We start from the raw sequence: 19,676 nt of genomic DNA, 5'->3' as shown, positions 1-19,676 counted from the left end.
TTAAAAAATAGAGGAAGTATATATATGTACAGAGTCAAATGTTGTGTATCACATATCACATGGATTTGAACATAATGGGTCGATTCATTGTTTAACAACTACTCCTTACTTCATATAACAAGGTTAATTAGACGTTAATTGGGTATTTGGGGTGTTAATTTTTATTTTAGGGGCATTTTATGTATTATTGAAAGTTAATGGGCATTTCATAAATTACGCCAAAACTCATGGATATTTCATTGCAGTTAGTATGTGAATATCTTTTGTTTAGTTTATTACCTAAAAGCACAGCCTAATAGGCTCATAAATGAGAAGGCAATCAGACATTATCTACCGAGTTCGATTTCCTATAGATCCCAAGTCATGCGTAACACTTCACTGCAGTTGGAGTAAACACGTGAATTTTATGCTACACATATTGTTATTTTATACTACTCCCTCCGTTCCTAAATAAGTGTCACATTTAGGCTCCGATACGGTAATTAATAAAATTGTAAAGTGTGTAAGAGTTAATGATTGAGAATGTTTTTTTTTTTTGGGGAAAGGATAAAGTAGATCATTGTTTAATTGAATAAAGTACAAATAAAAGTGTATGTGGGGATTAAAAAGTGGAAAAGTGTAGAATGTGTAGGTAAAAGTAATTATGATTTATAGAAAAGTGGGAAAAGTGTATGAAAAAGTGGAAAAATTACATGTTAAAAAATAGAAATGTGACACTTATAAGGGAACGCCAAAAATGGAAATGTGACACTTATTTAGGAACGGAGGGAGTACTAAATATATGAACAATCAATATTCCTTAAATAATATTAATAAATATTAGAGAAGATATGTACTACGCGTCAGGGAAAAATTTCAACCATTCAAACAGTACAGCAAAAACAATAGCAACAAGACCTTTGGATCTTCAATGATGATCTGAATTCAGTCCAAAACAGATGAAATACAAATCTACAGGGAAAAACAAGAAACATTAATATCCAATGTTGAAATGCAATTATCCTGGTGCCTTACAAAACCTAGTTTTGTTTCTAAACACCATTATTACACAAGATATCAGCATTACTCATATGAATTTCCTGTACGGTCTACCAGCATCCTCGTCTTGCATGTGCTGCAAAATCATAATTAACATGAAGTCAAGAAATGCTTATTAAAAGTTTTTACTCAGAGGTGATGTTTGGTTGCATTTGGAAAGTGAATGAATCTTCATCCACGTATGATAGCATCAAAAAAAGTACGATACATAGTAATTAATACTGTGAATGATAGACAAATATGAGTGTTCTAAGCTACATTAACAAACTAACAATAACAGTCACTCAAAATTATGAATTCACAAGATAGCAAGATGTTGCAAGGTCTTCAACCATAGAACTAACAGGGATCAAAACCATCCCAAGTTTTCTTGCTGGAAGTAAGGAAAACTAGAAACTCCGTACTTCATTATTCTGCTCCAACATGGTAACTGATGGTTATTTACTAGATGCTAAACCAAAGGAGACATACTTAACAATTAAGAAACAAAAGTAATAGCAAACTAATCTCCCCAAACGTAGGAGGAGGAATCAAACGATCCGAAGTTTTCTTGCTGATCAATGTTTATAACAATGAACTCGGCACAGCAGCTTACCAATCATACTTGTAGCCCATTTAAAACATAACCATCTGGGTAATTTCCTGCGTGTAGCGTTCAGAGCCTCACAGTAGAAAACACCAGAACAATTTCCAGCACTAAAAGAAAACTACAATTAAATCAGGCACACAAACAAAAGCTTCCCATTTACAGCTTTTCCTAGCAAATAAATCGCTTTCAGAGTTTAGTTTCCTAATACTGTATTACACCTTAAAATAAATCATCAAACTCAATTGACTACCAATGAAGTTGAAGTCATTCCAACACACGCAAGGCCTTGAATCTCTATTAACCAGATTACCAGACACTTAACCACATTATACGAATCAGATTCAAAATGATCCTAGAATAGTTACACCCATCCAATTACCAGTATAACTGCAACCCAAGCTTCCAAGGCTCCAAGCACTTCACTCATGAGCATTTGAGTCTCAGACTTTCATATTAAGAGAAGATGCTCCTTTTAAGTCTCCATCATGATCTTGTTTTCTGCTATAGCTTCCGTTGTTTGTTTATGAGTAAAAGAGTAGTTTTATATTCTATACTTGAGCATATAAAGGAGAGGGATAGAGGACATTGAGAGAAATGTAAGTAGAAAGAAAGAGTGGACAGAACAAGAGACGAAATGACAGGGAGAGAAAGTGTGTGGCCCAAACATGAGGGGTAGAGGGGGGATGCAGAACGGAAAATATGACAACCTATTAGGGTAGGGAAAACACCTTTTACTCCCTTGAAATATAGTTTTTGACCAGTTTCACATTTCCTACACTAACCCAAGTCAAACAGATAGAAACCCATTTTCCCTAGAAATTGATTTCTAGCCAACTAAACAGAGCAAAGTCATACTCTTTCGAGAATTCCTAGAATCAGAAGCAACCACTTAAACCCAAAAACTTAAATCACCAAGCAAAATACATCCAATTCAGTATATTATAGCAATTTAACCGATACATACCTACCTCGATTAATAACCAGAATCGATACAGACAATTAGACATAAAACATTATTTGACTCCCCTTTCCACCTCCCAATTATCACTCAAAACAAAAGTCCAACAACTTGTAAACAAATCCTCTACAGAAAAAATTCTTACACAGTTGGCTAATCTACTTTTGGTGATCATAATTCATAAGCGCAACAAAACAACCTTGATTAACTACCAGAACTGATACAGACATGATAAAATCATTTGGCTCCATCTCCACCCACCAAAGAATCATCAATCCGAACCCAAGTCCAGCAAGATGTACAAAACACTCCACGAATTACGAACTTACTCTCTATAAATCCTACAGCCATTTCTTGCAAACCCCACGACTCCCTTCCCATATTACATAAAACAACACAAGCTCGACTAATCAAACAAACATCAAAGTTCATTATTCAAATTCAAAAATTGATCAAATCCAATCCAGTTCTTTTCAATCCCTATATTCGAATTTTACCCACGTTTTTGTGAGATCCCAAAACCCTAATCACATAAATCCGCAAACCAAATAAAAAGTTGCAACAAATTGAAAGACAAAATTAGATTATAATCAACAAATCAACATTGATTAAAAGTAAGAGAGAGAAAGAAGGATTACGAATTCTCGGACGATGCCCTTGTAAACCAAAACGGGAAGAGCAATGCCGAAGATACCGATGAGAGCAAAATTACGGCGAGTCCATCGAAAATTGTGCTCGAGATTTTCCCTAGCTGAACCCCAATCTTCAATGAATTTGTTCTTCGATGCTTCCATGCCTCCTCCCATTTTTTCCCTCTTTTGATTTCTTACTTTCTCTCTCCTCACATATTCACATATATAAAGGAACAGCTGAGGGTAAATGAGTAAATATGCTTTTCGTGTCCCCCGGATAAGACGATAATACCCTCACTAACCGCAGCCTTCATTCGAAGCCCTAGAGGCCTAGAGAGTCACTGACCGCACAATCTCTCCCTCCTCTCAGCTCACGCCTTTTCTCTCTCCTCTCAACTCCATGGTAATTCTGCAACTCCCAATCCTCCCAAACCCTAGAAATTCAATGAAGAACCCTAACAAATTTCGATATCTGGATTCCTCATCGTGGAAAAACAATGATGCAGACGCACAAAGTACGGATTGCAAATTAGAGTTCCAAATCAAGACGGCATGTCGATTCTCGCAGCGGAGATGGCAACAGAGGGCTTCTCCTCTGCCGGGCTCTCATCCGACAAATTAACCCTCCAAACCCTACAATAAAAAATGAAATGCGATCCATAAATCTATGAATCCGAATTGCAGTATCTTTACAAATAATTCAAATCCTTACTCAAGATTTTCGCGGATCAAGCGGCTCTCAGCTTCTATTCAGTTAGCGGCATTGCCCCTGACACTTTTGTCACCAAAGACCTCGGTGATAAGGCCATGTTCTTGGCTCACATGACTCCGTTTTACCCTAAGGAGCTCGCCGGTCTTCTTCGAACTTCCGGGAAGTCATTGTAAGTTCCCTTACAAACACTGATTTTATATTCTGAATTTTTGCTATTTTTTTCCAGATTTTGTTAAATAGGAGTATTCAACTGCAATTTTGAAGTTTGCTCAAGAATTTTGTGGGTTCTTTAATCCGAAATTGAGGTTCTTTAATCCCAAATTCGTATCCGAAATCTGTGAATTTATGAGCGTTGAACTTTGTAAATCTGAGAATTCTGGATGAAAATGCTGTTTATTGAGGTTAATTCATTGAACATGGATGTTAATTTCTTTGAGTAGTTTTTCGCTGCGGAATTTGTTTGTGCCAGAAATGTGGTGTTTTTTGGATGCATATTAGGCATGTGAAGTATGGTTGATTAATTTTGCAACTCATTATCAATGCGAGTTTTGTAAGTTGGAGCCTGATTTATTGGTTTATATTTGTTGACTATTTTTTTGCTTCGAGTTTTGAATTAGGAGTTCTATGCTTATTTGTTGATATAGTTTTTCTCTGGGAAATTTGGGTATGTTCTTAATTCAGAGTTGTTTGTGGGTGATGGGTTTTCTTTCGATAATTTGGAGATAGATGTGTGTCAATCTTGCAATCTAAATAGATGATTATGTTCTTCCGATCATGTACCTAACACTATTAGCTTTTGTTGTTATTTCTGGATAAATTCAAAATTTGAGAGTAACTGTTCTCATCAATTTTGCGGTTGAGGTTTCCGGATTGTGACGAGAAACCATTTTGACGAGTGAGTTGTTATTTTTGGTATAGAGGCATAGAGCATCACCTACTTAGTTGTGTTGATAACATGAGTTTTGTTCTTCTATTTTGATACTTTTTAATTTTGGGAGTGTATGATTTTGCTCAACGCGACACATATTTCTCTCCAACTCCATAACTATGTTGTTTTCATAAGTATAACTGTGCTTATGACGCGGTGACTTGAGTGACAGGTCCATTAATTAATTTTATTGTAAAAGAAATTGGTTCACAGAAATTTTTGCTTGACTAAAGCTTTCTCTTTGACGGTCTGAGTTCTGTTGGTGATCCTCTTCACTATTTCATTTGGTACAGAAAACACAATCCCTTCCCTACCAGAAATGCATTGTTTATTCTTCTTCCCACTATTTACATCACTACATATGTGACTCTAAAATTAATAATTTAGCATTTATTAAAAGTATCTAATACATCATTGTGAGTCTTACCAGGTTTAGTACTTTCAAAAGAATTTGTAACTGAAGCAAAGCCCAGATCGGTGTAGCAGCCTCAATGACTGCAAATTAGAGGGTTGTCCATGTGTTAACAGAATCTGCCAGTGTCATAAAACCATGGTGGCAGAAGAAGCTTATTCAAAGATACCAGCTCAACTAACTGACAAGGCCAGACTTCAATGTTCTGGAGACTGTAAATGCAAAAAACCCGAAGTTGAAGCAGTCTATCAAACCCTAGATTACACGCGTCCAGTCGCTGTCTTCGCATCTTCTCCTTCCCGCTGCTCTTCTCCATCTCCGCGATCCCCATTTCCCTCAATTGTCCGGATCTGACTTCGGAGACTCCTTATGCAAGTATGAATTTATACATCTTTTTTTGTTAATCTGATTTCAAAATTTTCATATAATACTTCAATTGATCGATTTCAATTGATTTTGGATTAAATTTCATTAATTAGCAATACATAAATTCAATCTCAATTTATTACCTTAAATTTTACATTGTAATGAGTTTTAGCTATTTAGGATTTTGATGATTACATTGATGGGGTTTAACATGTCAGCTCTTTGCAACTTCAATGGGTTAACTTTTATTTCAAATAAATTTGATATTCGCATCTATATGGCTTTTTTGTCTTGAGTTCGGATGATAATTGGTTAACTTGAAATTGTGCTCCTTTTCTTACTGTGAAATACTTGGTGACAAAATTCCCTTTTAAGTGAAAGGATGAAGTCCTCCATAATTGTAGGGATGTTCTGTAAGGGAAGTAGAATCAGTTAATTAAGGGCTTAAGTTCAGCTTGATTCAAGCTTTAACCAATTTTGACAGTTAAATAAAAGAAGCTCAAGTTGTCCAGTCTCATTAGGTTCCAGTTAGCATGGCTTAGCCATATGCAAATATTGGTTTTATTCACGATATATTATTATCATGTTTTGAAAGTATTATGTTAAACAGACTGGAGTGTTGTTGGTTTGGTGGGTATTGCAGTCCGTCTGTGGATTTCTATGTGCCTGTAGGAAGTTGTAGCTGCGTGTTTTTTAAACTGCAGTCAGTCTGGTGGTATTTTGCTGTGAAAGCAGTGGAACTGCTTTCTGCTATAATTCAATTAGATGGTCGGTGCAGTTGGATAGCTTCTAGCTGTTTTTTTTCATGTTCTTTTTGGTTAGCTTGCCATTTTGTTTTGCTGGTGCAGCCATGTTGGGATACGTGTATTTTTTTTAGGCATGCTTAACCTGGCATGCCTAACTTCATCACCCAACTTTATTAGGTCACCTATTTTCTTTGTTGTTTTTGCTCAATTTTATTATGCAATTCATGAAATTTTCAGGTCACCCCGACTTCACTGACCAGCTCAACTCAGTCATTGAATTGGAGCTCCGTAGTCTAGGGTTTATCGACGGTTCTCAAGTTTACGACGCTGTTAATAGCCTTCTAGATGATTATGAAATTCATGAAATTCGCTAATGTGTTTTCTCCTGCTATTATCATAGTCTATCAGTTCTAGGTTTAAGCATGAAATTCTCATATGACGAAACAACCATATAGGTTAGTTTACGATGATGGTGATGTTGGTTACAAAACAATCAATATTTCATATATGTTGGTTCACGATGGTGATGTTGGTTTACGAAGCAATTAATGAATATTTCATGTTCTAAGATCTTATGTGATGTGGGTTTATGATGACGAAACAATCATATACTCTCATATGATAGAAACATAACCAGCCTATTTATTTTGCAATTCCTTCAATACAAAATACCCTGATCTCTTTATCAATTTTCAGGTGTGCTTTGGCTCTTTGGTTGGTGTCGTTGATCGAGCATTGGGAGAGCATCAACGCAGTCTTCAACTCCTCAGGCATGTATAAAACACTGGAATAGGGTTTATTTGTGGGTCACTAATGTTTTAAATTGCTGATTTGATTGCAAAGGCAAAAGAAGGAGGTGTATGTGATTGCTGATTTCTGGTGTTGTTGTTTTTATGTATGGCTTGAGTTCATGAATGTATCCTAATTGTTATTTTTAATTTTTATGTAACAGTTGATGGGTTGAAGGTTTTTAAGGTGTACACAAATGGATCATAGATGATGTGGCTCTAAGAGTTTCATGTACATGTCTTATGTCAGTTTATCAGGAGGGCAAATAAAATTTGGTGGCACAGTCAAGCAGGAGCTTCTCATATTGTGTAAACATTTGCCTTAGAAAAATAAATGGCTAACTCAATTTTGATGTAGATGTGCAATACCACTCACTATGACTTTTCTTGGCTCATCTCGGGCACCGCCTGTAAAATTTGAACTGTTTTACTTATTTTTACTTTTTAGTACTGAATTTGAGTAAATTGTGTTCATTTCTTATTTTAAAGAAAATCGCCTTAAGTTATGTAATTTGATATGGTTTGTGACAATATATCCATCTATTATTTTAGTTTGTGTATAATTTGGCACGCATTGCGTGCATATAAGACTAGTATTCACATACTGTAATAGGCCTCCACTGGTTGTTGGGCTGGTCATGGGGTGACCCGTCCAAATGAGGTTACCCGTTCAATTAATATATGAATGGTGTAAAAATTCAAGTGATTTATTTACGGGATATTCATAAACGAAATAAGTGTTGCACCTAGAGCTGTAAATTTTTAATCCGAGCCGTTGAATCCACTGGGTTAATCCGATCATTAAAAATTCGAACCATTATTAATCCGTGAGCTGGAATTCGAAACTCGATCTGATTATATTCAACCCGAATCAACTCGAAATATCAACCCGATTAAGACTTGAAATCTGATAACAAACCGTCATGCGACAACTCGAACCGTTTCTACCAAAACCGAATGGATTCGAAAATCGTTAATACCCCGATTTATTTCAATACGAATCGTTTCAACCGCGAAAAACACATTTAATCTGGACCGTTCACAACCCGTATTTTTTAACCCAGACCGTTTACAACCCGAATTGTTTCAACCCAAATCGTTTGCAACTCGTAACTCGTTATATCCAAACCGCTTATGATCATATTCAACTGATTATTATAGTAATCAAATGTAGAATCTTATATTCCTTAATCATTGACAATAATATAAAACTTATGAATTCGTGTTATTTTATTAGTCTTGCACTCTTTTACTAACTCATATTCACTCATAAATCGATTTACTAAACTAAAATTATCTAATTCAATATGTTATAAGCATATAACCAACCAACTAATCGAAAAACCATATTGTTTTAACTAAATCGACTTAATTCATTAACAATTGAACTTGTTCGTCTCATTTCGTTGTTGAACATGTTAGTCTCTTTGTTGTTTAAACAATATGAATATATGATAAACTTGTATTTACAAACTTTAAAATTTATTAGGTATTAATTCATCATTATCGATTATTAATTACTATGTTATTAGTTATTAATTCATCAATAAATGTTTCATGGATACGAAGTGATAAATTCTATTAAAAGTTATAAGTTCATCGTTACCGATAACTAAACTAAGTCATATACAATATATACACTAACTCTATTGGTCTTGAATAGAGTTAGTGAATTAATGTAAAAGTTAGTTACCGCTCTTGTCTCCTAATTAAGACATACATATTATAATTTATAACTGTATTGAAAATTGTGATTATAGTAATAATCTGATATTGTTTATAATTTGGAACCGAATTGACCTGACCAGATATGACCCTACTCGGTATGATCCCTACACAATATGATATTAACATGTTGCAACCCGTCGTGTTCCAACCCGAACCGACCTGACCTGATCTAACTATAACCCGACCCGATATGATCAGAACCTGTTACAATCCGGATAAACTTGTTTACAACCTGACCCGACCCGATTATTCCTCGGTCCGATATGAACCTGTGTCTACCAACCCGAACCGAACCGACCCGTTACTTTTTCAACCCAGCCCGATTTGACCCAATAACCAAATGAACTCGTTTCAACCCGAACCAATGAAATCGACCGGACCCGATCAGTTCGTCCGAATTGACACCCCTAGTTGCCCACAAAAAGGAGTTTCATTTAGATACGGATGATTGGAACCGGTCCTGAAACCGGTAAAATCGGACCAAAATTTTTGAACCAGTACCTTGGTTCCGTTATCGAGTACTAGATTAGCCTTCACTTTTGAATGCTTACTTTAATTTAACAATTAAGTTAAAGATAATTTATATTTCTGCTTTTTTCTAATAAATTATCAGTTTGCCAATTTTTAAGTTGTTTTTTTTCTTCTATAATACTTAACCCCAAAATGACAATTAATTATCATATTTTTTAAACTAGTTGTGTCCGTTTGGTACCGGGTACGAGGTACCTGGTTCCGGAATCGGTCGCACTGGTACCGGGTCCTGGAATCGGTACCCACAAGGTGCCGTCCTAGAAATCTGGATTCGAAATCGGAACCGGTAATAATAGATTTTACCCGTTGGTACTGGCTCCGCTCCGGACCAACCGGACCCTTTGCAATTTCGGTCCGGAATCGGGTACCCAATATTTCTGCTCACCCCTGCATACCATACGGAGTACATTGTATCGAGTATTAATGTATTGATCCATAATTTTGTTACTCTAGAATGACAAACAACGTATCTGGGGAAGTAAATTCGAATATCAGATATGTATTACAAAATACATCTCAGCCAATAAAACGACAAAATGGGTGTAAAGACAAGCACTAAATGACAAAACACAACAATCGTTGTATTTTAAATTTTTTATGTGAAAAATAACGTTTTTTCTAAATAGCGTTTGATTTTAGTGTTTGTTTTTTGCCTATTTTATTGTTTTATGAGCTAAAATGTATTTTGTAATATGTATATATATATACAAAACCACGGTCGTACCAACCCTCGAACTCATGACATTTGTGTTATAATTTGTAAGCATTCTCAGTAAGCGTTCTCCAACTACCTTGACTCAACTACCTTGACTCAAATAAAGTGAAATGGAAACAAATCCACACTCAGTCAAAAGTAGGAATAAATAGATACCCAACTGCACTTTTGTGTTTAACATTTCAAACAATCCTGAAAAGAAGTGCTATTTTCTTACCGTTATTTGCATAAAACAAACATTACCTATCCAACAAAATGAGAATACACGATCTTCTCTCTATAATCTACCCCAACGTAAAACAAATCAACCTTAATGATACTTCCTCCGTATTTATTTAAGGATACACTGTCCGGACACGAGTATTAAAAAAAAATGATTAAAATAAAATAATAAAGTAAGTGGAGTTGAATAGATATTTTAATAATTAAATAAGTGGGGACCATGTCATTTTGGGATGTGGGAGGTAGGGTAGATTTCTGAAATTATTTGTTTAATGGACAATGATAGAGTGACCCTAAGGGTTGGTAACCCTTTCAATATTGAATTTTGATTGGTTACAAATGCATTGAAACTTTACAACAACACTTTCTCTCTCCAATTAATTATGTTTATATATTATTTTATGTTATATGTATCTTAGGGGTTGACAACCCTTAGGGTCTACGAAACATTTTATAGGGTTTATCAAACATTCTGTCAAACATTTTACAAACATTCTGTCAAACATTTTACAAACACTTTCTCTCTCCAAGTAATTTGTAAAATGTTTGACAGAATATTAAAGATATTTATGATACAATATAAATTGAAATATTTTAAATGTAAACATTAAAATGGGACACTAAAAACAGAAAACGTAAAGAATAAAAAGGGACGGAGGCCGAGAGTATTATACGGTTACTACTTTGACACTAGCTAACAAGTTCTGCAAAAAAAATCCGTGTATATAATCTATACTATATATTAAAAGGCGTCTATAAGAAAGCATATGTGACACGTGGCGCTATGCTTACGTCTATAAGAAAGCATACGTGACACGCGACGTTCTGCTTATGCGTCATTAACTTTATGTAATCTTCATATGCATTAAAAAAAAAGAAAATTTTGTGAAACACTACCTTTAAGTTTGGTGGTTTGGTAAATTGCTACTTTTTAAAACTTTTTAAAATTTAACTACCTTATGAGTTTGGTTAAAGGTAGTTTTTCACAAATTTTCCTTACAAAAATGTCAAACATGGTTCGCGTAAAGTTTGAACTCCTGACCTTGAGTTTAAACAATAAAGCTTTTACCACTAAACTATTACACGTTTCATATTATAGTTGCAAAAAAAATTAAAAAAATTAAGTAAATGTAAATGTTGTTAATGTAGTAACTCGGGCCATCGCCCGGACACAAAAACCAGTTTACACGGTTAAATGTTGTGTCTGCAATTTTTTCAATTAAATCCTATCTACATTACTTATTAGTGTTACGAAGAGTTTTGCGGATGAATCTCGTCTACATCAATTGTAACGATAGAAAGTAGCTAACAAGTTTTGCGAAATAATGTCGTCTACATAATTTATATTGTCAAAGTTCGTGATTACCTGTCATATAGTACTCCCTTCTTGTATAATTAATTAGTGCACTTTGACCGACGCCAAGTTTAATAAATTTGAAGTATTAAAATATCAAAGGAAAGAAAAGACAACGAATAAATGAATAAAATATTACTAGTGAGGTCCTTGGATAAGAGGAAAATTATAAAATAGGGAGTATTGTGTAAGAGGGGAAATTTCCATAGATAGGAAGTACACCCAAATAGGGACACTTTGAGAGAGGATTCCCCTTACCATCCACGCCACTCTCAAAGTGTCTAACCTACTAACCCGAGCGGGTTGACCCCTGCGGGGTTTCAACCCGGTAGGACATTTCATATTACCTTTAAAATAAAACAAGTACACCAAATATAACCAATTAAGTTTCCTTAATTAAATACGGGTAGAGATGTCAAAACGAGTACTCAGGCCGGGTTTGGGTCGGGTCACCTTGGGTCATGATCACTTCGGGCGTCGTCGGGTCACTTTGTCACCCGGGTTTAGGCCGTGTTTGTTTTCGGTCGGATCATGTCAGTTTATTTTCTATTCCGGGTACAGGTCGGGTTCGGGCCGAGTCATGTTCATGTCTGGTTTAATTTCGGGTCCGAGCCTTATCTAGTCGAGTTTAAGCCGGTTTTGTAGCGGTAATTTCGGGTTTGGGTCAAGTTGGATCGGATAATTATTGGGTCGTTCTAGATTGAGGTTGGGTTCAATCCCGAACATGATCAAGATCTGGTCTAATAACTATCGGTTCTTGTCAAGTTTTTAACCTATGCTTATTTTTTTTCTTATATGTTAAACATTAGTGTTCAACTTATTTCAAATTTGAGTTTTATGCAAATCAACTCGTCGTGTATTCTTATCAAGTTAATGTGAAAAATAAAGTTAATATGGCTTTTGAGTCAATGAATAATTTGGTCATTTCAAAATATTCAAGCGTAAAATATTTTTTTTCGTAGGTCGAGACACTACCAGGTTATGTACGTCGAGTAATAATCGGGTTAAGGTCGTTGTCAGGTCGAGTATCAAATCAGGTTCAGATCATTATTCGGTCGTGTCAGTTCAGTTATGAATACATCAGGTTAAAACCGGTTATCGATTTTGTCGTGCCGAATACAAATCGGATTACGGATTACGGATTACCTGCTTTACCAATATTTAGGATCATGACCAGTTATGATTTCTGTTGGTTCACACCATATTTTCGAATCGGATCAGTTTTTACGCTAATTTTAACATATAACCAGACTCGAATCCAAAATCTTTATCAGACTGCTTACCGCTTGAGACAACTATACGTCTTTACGGTGGTATCTCTCCTCGTGTACATTATTAAAGAATTGAAACTTTCACTCATCCTCCAACATTCAAATATTATACTCGTAAAATATTTCTTCATCCATTTGCATTTCGCCCCTTTTCTCTCTCCTCTTCTCCTTTTCATCATTACCCCACCATCTTCTTCTACAACCTCCCTCCATCCCCCCCTCTCTCTCCCACCCTGTTTCGCGCAGTTTTCCCCCCATCTCCTGCCATCCACATCAACAAATCCCTAAATCGATCAAACATCTTCGACTAAATAAACAGAACACCCATTTCAATTCCCCCAAAAATATTTTATTTAATATATTTTAACCCCTCTTTACTTCTCCATGCTCTACAAACAAAGCAGAAATATTCAAATTATATAAATCAGTAACTTCTCCAGATCTTACAATTCTGCTTTCTGGGTATCTTTGGGTTTATTTAATCTATTTGCTTACATAATTTTTTTTTCAAATTTTTGCAGGAAAATTTCAGCGAAATTTAAATAATGCAACAAGAAGAACCCAGCTCAAACCCAGTAGTTTTATCCTCGGATGATGAAGATGAACAACCCACTCATAACGACTATCAAATAGTCCTATACGACCCAACTGCAAATGGAAACGACCCAAATGCAAATGGAAACGAGCTAGCAATCACCGTAGCTGAACCCGCACACGAACCCAAACACGAAGCCGGTCCGATACACTGGAAACCACCATTGTTCTCAAATTTAGGGGGAGGAGGACCTCAAGCTAATTTAACACAAAGAGTTTTACCAGCAGTGGGTTCATTTACAGTACAATGTGCTGTTTGCTTCAAATGGAGGCTTATACCTTCAAAGGAGAAGTATGAGGAGATCAGGGAACATATTTTGCAGCAACCATTTACATGTGATTTGGCTAAGGAGTGGAGGGGTGAGATTACTTGTGATACACCAACTGATCTTGAGCAAGATAATAGTAGATTGTGGGCCATTGATAAGCCTAATATTTCTCAGCCTCCTCCTGGTTGGGAAAGGGAGCTTAGGATTCGTGGTGAAGGCAGCTCTAAATTTGCTGATGTGTATGTATCTCTCTCCTGTTTTTTTATGGAGTTTTAAAGTTCATTTTTAAAATTATTGGGGGTTTGTGATTAACATATGTATGCTAATTTTAGTTGATGAATAGTGATGTAGACGGGATTTGATCCCGGACTTGGGTATCACCTTCCCGAGACTACTAACCAAGCTAATTAGTATCCGCCATATGTTGTTATGTGCTTTTTTTTTTGTGTTTAGGTTCTTGGGTTTTCTATATGATGAGGGAATTTGTTTTTGTTCTGATGGGGTTTTTTTAGGGTTTATGATTGAATAAGTGAGTTCATGAACATGTTTGTTGTTCTTGTTCTTTGATTGTTGGTTACAAAAGTTTATTTTTTCTTTGCGTTTGTTTTGTATTAGGTGAATATAATTGTGTCAATAGCAGTTAGTTGGTGTTAAATGATCAATTTCTTATGTTGATTTGCTGTTTGTTTACTTCTATTTTATTATGATCTGATTGCATGTGAGGTGTGGTTATACCTTTTTGGCTATACTGATGACTGGTTACCAAATCTCCAAGACATCTGTGGCTGGTTGCTTTCATTTGTTGTGAAACGTTGCTTGTACTTATGCTTTGATCATTCTCTTGGTTGTTGGTGTCTTGTTGAGCTTGTATCGATTTTGGAGGTTATTATATTTCGTGTTTGTTATCTAGGTTTTCTGTCAATCAGCGGAGGATGTCTGTATCTTACTGCTTAAGAGTCACCCTTAAAACACATGCACAGATTTATAGTTCTGTCATTCAGGAGTTAGAACCGCGTGTTGAAGGCCAGACAATGAGTGCGTAGTATAGCTCTTATTGCTAGTAGATTTATGGAATATGTCGTTGACCACTACCCACGATTCACTTTGGAACATTTTTTATTTTAAAAGGTCTTATGGATTTATTGGCTTCTATACTCAAATTTATCTGGCATGCTTCATTTTCTGATCATTTGATCATGTAGAGGTGACGGCTATGATGAAATCCTACTATTCTGCCGCTACATGATAAGCTCCTATTTCGTATGCTGAGAGCTTCAGGCTTGGTTATTGTCCCCCCTTTCAAGTAGGGGTGTGCCTGAGTGACACAGAAGGGCCTTGTAATGACCGGATTCCTCCCATACAATATCTTGGCATCCCTTCTGTTTGCACCCAATTCTTGATGAGTTCTTAATGATAATTGTCATGTGGTAAAGGAAGTTTTCTGCAGCTATCACCCTAATTTCAGCAAGACACCTGGCTTTTTATGTGAAACACAAACCCATGTCAATGAACAAGAACATCAATAAGAGAGACCAAAGTAGATGATCTGTGGGAAAGGTTCAGAGAGAGAGTTTCGGATTACATCTGTGGCAAATTTCTCTTTTCTCAGCTTCCTTGTCTATAAGTGTTGAATTTTGCCACTTTCCCTAATCTTGCTAACCAGGTACCCATGTTCAAGTCCTTTTTGTTTGAATATAGGTCTGACCTTGCACGATTCTACGTGTATCAGCTTAACTTAGCTTATCTAGTTACTATCACAGTTGATATCTTATATAGAAGTATAACCTTAACACCTTAAGCTGTTGATAGCATGATTCAAGTAACGATTGTTATGGGAACGTGGGAGGGGAGGGTCATTTTAGTAAACATAATTAGCAATTGTTCAATGTATATGCTACACCATACTATGTCTTTCCAGATCACTAACTAGCTTATGCCTGTAACTTCAACTGTTACTTTTTTTCTTTTGAAACCAATCCAGTTTTGCACCCCTTAACCCCAGCTTGTGTTGTTATTTATGTATATCATGACAACAAAATTTGCTTAATATTTTCAGGTACTATATTGCACCATCTGGTAAGAGACTTCGGTCGATGGTGGAGATTCAGAGGTATGTTTTTATTAGCCTCTTCATCTTGAAATTATCTTCTTTGCTAGATCTTTATTTGTAGTGTGTTCTGTACTGATTGCTTGTGTGCAGAAGTTTCATTCTTATGCAATATCCATGACTCCTATGTTTTGTCTGTATGCAGATACCTGATGGAGCATCCCGAATTCATTATGGAAGGAGTGACTATGTCCCAGTTCTCATTTCAAATTCCAAAGCCTCTGCAAGAGGACTATGTCAGAAAGCGCCCTGCTCGTTTACCTATGCCTGATGGCTCTAATTTTGGGATGTCAAGACCCGATCAGACCATCGCTGGTATATTTTATGTTTTATAATTTGGATGCTTGTATTTTATGTTTAATAACTTGGATGCTTATATTCAGACCATAGTACCATATTTTCTAATCAAATGGAACCAGAAAAGCTGCCTTAGCAAGCCTTCTAAAGATAATTTCTGAACACATATGCTTTATGTTTTGAAAGGGGAAATAAGAAAAAACAAAAATTGATACATGGAAGACAAATAACCTGATAGTGATGCTTGATGCCTGTAAATTTTCTAGCAATAGTCAATACTTAACATATTTGTACCATTGATTACATTTATCTGAATATCAAATTGAATATCATGCTTCTGTAATAAATGTTTGTCTCTGATGAAAATTCTATGGATCCGTTACCAACTATGACCATTGAAGATAATGTTGGTATGCTAGGGAACTGCAAATGAGATTACGTTATCCAAATGATATGATTAGGGCAAGCTGGAATTCATTGCTTCTTATCTTAATGGGCTACATTGTGGCATTATTAACTGGAAGCTGTAATCTTTTATTTATCCCCTTTTTTCTTAATCAAGGACTTTATGCTCATAGGTAATAGTCAAGAAATGGTTGATGAGCTCTAACTTGTCGTTTTTTGTTACTCCGTACTAACACAAACACGTGTTGATAACTGTTCCTGATTCCTATTTGACACGTGTGAAAAACTTCATTCTTTGCCAGTTGATATTGTTATGTTTCTATTCTGCATGCAGTCTTGTTGTATATGTTTCAACTGCTTCCTCGTAAATGACTTTCTTGTAATCTCTACTGATATACAGTGTTGCGATAATGCTGATAATAAAATTTTCCGTATTTATGTACTACGGAATATGTGATTAAGAATGAGCAGCTTGAATTATTAATCAATGGAAAAAAATCAACATCAAGATCATGTTAGTTCTGTCATAACGAGTTGAAAAGGCTAAATTATAAAAGAAACCTTGTGCATACCCAAATAGATACTAAAATGTTTGGTTGCGTGATTTTGTACTCCTGCTATTCTGTTTGTCTTTGTGTGTGTACCTGTACTTGGATATGATCTTTATTGACTACTCGAAAACTTAGCAAAACTTGAGATATCCATGCCCACTTATCAAACAAGTCAAGCGTGTGTTTAAGTAACTTGAGCTGCAAGTGATCTTGAATTGTGCTAGGATCCTAGGAGGTTGCTATAGGAATTAGGGCATACTTATTGGCAAGGAGAGAACTGAAAGTATGGTGCACTTTAGTGATTGCCACTATATGTTTCAGTTGATGGAGAAAACTGGTACCATTCTATTATTGTTTGCTGCAAAGGGGTCTTGAACTCTGGATCTTTTGGAGAATGCATAGTAAGAAGTATTTTCCTTTACTGCCTATGTTACCTTTTCTTGCTGTTCTAGTATCGTTAGCTGCAGATAGGAGTCTGGGCAGGCTAGTATAAATGATCTAAATGATGAAAAGTATAGCTTTGTTTGAATGTGTATGCATATTTTTGTGCCTTTTCTAATGGAGTTGGAAAAATTGCTAGGTGGCTTGGCTCATTAAGTTACCTTAGAATATGAAATTCTCGTGTTAGGTTTGTTTCAAAAAATCATGATCATGTTTTGTTGTAAACATTGTCAGATTGTCTTAAACCTCAAAGGGATTTTGGTAGGTTTTGCAGACTTTTGTTTCTTGGATGTTTCTCTTTTAGTTTTGACAAAGGGATTATCTTGCTACGTATACTGTTCTGGTCTATCATTTTATGGTGTTACCCGTGTTTCATAATCGGCATAACGCGCTGCTTTTTTGTACTATACTTGCATACATTGTAAACAATACTTTTCCCGTGTTCTTATTATTTAATGTATCAGTCATTTACAACTCGTGCGCAAGTAATGTATCTTATCCTGTGTTTGCAGCCAGTCCTTTATCATGGGCAGCCCCAGATAAAAGCAGAGCCTTACAGTTATGTCAACCTGAGCCACCAAGCTATTCAGCCAACCTTTTGCCTCCACCAGCAAAAAAAAAGTCTCGGTTATCAACACACAGCAGTATTCCATTGCAGCACAGTCCACATAAATTCAAGATCAAAGGTCCGCGTCTACCTCCAAATGGTTACTATGACTTGTGAGCTAATAGGTAGCTCCACGTTTTGTGTCTCGAATAGCTTAGAAAATGTGTTATATATAGCCTTTCGTATCTGTTATGGCCTACACTAGCTATATGGTCCATGAGAGTGTAATATGAACCCTTTTTTTTTGTGTGAACTTGGTGAAGATTCAGGAAGTTGATAGAGAAAAAGAGGGACGAGGGGCTTTTACAAACTGGCCTTTTGGGGGGTTTCTTTTGTTTGAGGTGTAAGTTACCCTTGGGTTTCAAACAGAGAAACAATGATATACTATATCGTCGTATTATAATCTATATGTGTTGTTCGATCTAGCTAATGGTTTTGCGACATATCCAACCAGTTCTTTGTTGTAGTGCGTTTTTTCTATGAGAATGACAAGTACCTACCAGTAGACAGTAGTAGAGAACAATCTTATTGTATCTCAGGGGAATTAGCTTTCAAATTATGTTTTACGGAGTACTTTGTTTGGTTCTGATATAGAAAATTATAGAGGTAGTGAAGAGGGGAGAATAAAGAAGGTGATATGGAAGAAATTGTGGGTTTCTCAAAATTTCTATGTCGTGGGGAAATTACTTTAACCCACGATGATCATTTACCTTCTTTCACCTTTTATAACCCAACGGAAAATGAGAAATTCGAAATGGATTTTAAGAAAAATTTGTTATTGTGCATTGCGTTTATAATAATTTTGACCTGTATTCAAAGCCAAGGCAATCATGAAACAAATCATCAAAATAGGTCATACTAGTGTCAAATACTCACATATCTTGTGTAATAAAAAGTCCAAGCTTCGGATTAAACAAAATAAAATAAAAAAGTTTTTTTGGTTAAAAAGCTTTGCATTCTTTTATTGACTGAGTTCATTTTCACTGTAGATAGAAGGCGGTAAATGAATCTTCTATCAAGGTTTACGTGTGTCTCATTATTTCTAACCGTCAACAACTTCGTTGACCATCATTTGTTAGCAGATAGTGCAATTACCCCAAATTGCATGTACTTCACCCGAAAGGGTCTTTTAGGTCACTATCGAATATACCATCCAATTCCGATTTTTGGTTACCAAGTTGATTTTCTTTCCTAGTAATAATTAAAAAGAAGTGGTAGATAGGCCGTATAACCTCAAACTGTCATTTTTTTTGTGCGGGTTAAGACCCACCTTTGAAGGCTTTGCTTTTGCAGCCAATCTTGGCACCGCTTACAAAGCGGAACTCCTAGCTGCAGCTATTGGGCTGGACATGGCTCGCGAAATGGATAATGAAAGTAATTCGAAGATCAAATTATCAAAGAGAGAAATGCCATCA

General features: G+C 35.8%; 2 protein-coding genes and 1 long non-coding RNA gene across 4 annotated transcripts; 2 read left to right on the top strand and 1 right to left on the bottom strand.

The window, feature by feature from the left end:
• Window positions 1-885: 885 nt before the first annotated feature.
• Window positions 886-3,426, bottom strand: LOC110783957 (uncharacterized). Its single transcript, XM_021988363.2, has 2 exons — window positions 3,224-3,426; window positions 886-1,114 (listed from the first exon to the last, which is right to left on the bottom strand). Exons 1-2 carry the CDS (start codon window positions 3,389-3,391, stop codon window positions 1,067-1,069), a joined length of 216 nt encoding a protein of 71 aa, XP_021844055.1. The 5' UTR covers window positions 3,392-3,426; the 3' UTR covers window positions 886-1,066.
• Window positions 3,427-3,534: 108 nt separating this feature from the next.
• Window positions 3,535-7,732, top strand: LOC110783958 (uncharacterized). 2 transcript variants are annotated; one of them, XR_008931976.1, is made up of 4 exons: window positions 3,535-4,098; window positions 5,288-5,644; window positions 7,078-7,239; window positions 7,334-7,732. It is a non-coding gene; the product is annotated as an uncharacterized lncRNA (long non-coding RNA). The 2 variants fall into 2 exon arrangements; XR_008931975.1 differs by having other exon boundaries at window positions 3,540-4,098; window positions 7,078-7,732.
• Window positions 7,733-13,135: 5,403 nt separating this feature from the next.
• Window positions 13,136-18,668, top strand: LOC110783959 (methyl-CpG-binding domain-containing protein 2). The gene is made up of 5 exons (XM_021988364.2): window positions 13,136-13,417; window positions 13,512-14,092; window positions 15,910-15,963; window positions 16,106-16,275; window positions 18,167-18,668. Exons 2-5 carry the CDS (start codon window positions 13,536-13,538, stop codon window positions 18,376-18,378), a joined length of 993 nt encoding a protein of 330 aa, XP_021844056.1. The 5' UTR covers window positions 13,136-13,417; window positions 13,512-13,535; the 3' UTR covers window positions 18,379-18,668.
• Window positions 18,669-19,676: the final 1,008 nt, after the last annotated feature.

This window comes from Spinacia oleracea, chromosome 1 (assembly GCF_020520425.1).
Source record: "Spinacia oleracea cultivar Varoflay chromosome 1, BTI_SOV_V1, whole genome shotgun sequence".
Classification (NCBI taxonomy): domain Eukaryota; kingdom Viridiplantae; phylum Streptophyta; class Magnoliopsida; order Caryophyllales; family Amaranthaceae; genus Spinacia; species Spinacia oleracea.
This window is presented reverse-complemented; position numbering and strand designations above follow the sequence as displayed.

Coding starts and splice junctions, on each gene's coding strand:
- LOC110783957 (XM_021988363.2), bottom strand. CDS start 3,391: ATGGGAGGAGGCATGGAAGCATCGAAGAACAAATTCATTGAAGATTGG. Junction 1,115..3,223: donor AGGGCATCGTCCGAGAATTC/GTAATCCTTCTT, acceptor ATGATTTTGCAG/CACATGCAAGACGAGGATGC.
- LOC110783959 (XM_021988364.2), top strand. CDS start 13,536: ATGCAACAAGAAGAACCCAGCTCAAACCCAGTAGTTTTATCCTCGGAT. Junction 14,093..15,909: donor AGCTCTAAATTTGCTGATGT/GTATGTATCTCT, acceptor TAATATTTTCAG/GTACTATATTGCACCATCTG. Junction 15,964..16,105: donor TCGATGGTGGAGATTCAGAG/GTATGTTTTTAT, acceptor GTCTGTATGCAG/ATACCTGATGGAGCATCCCG.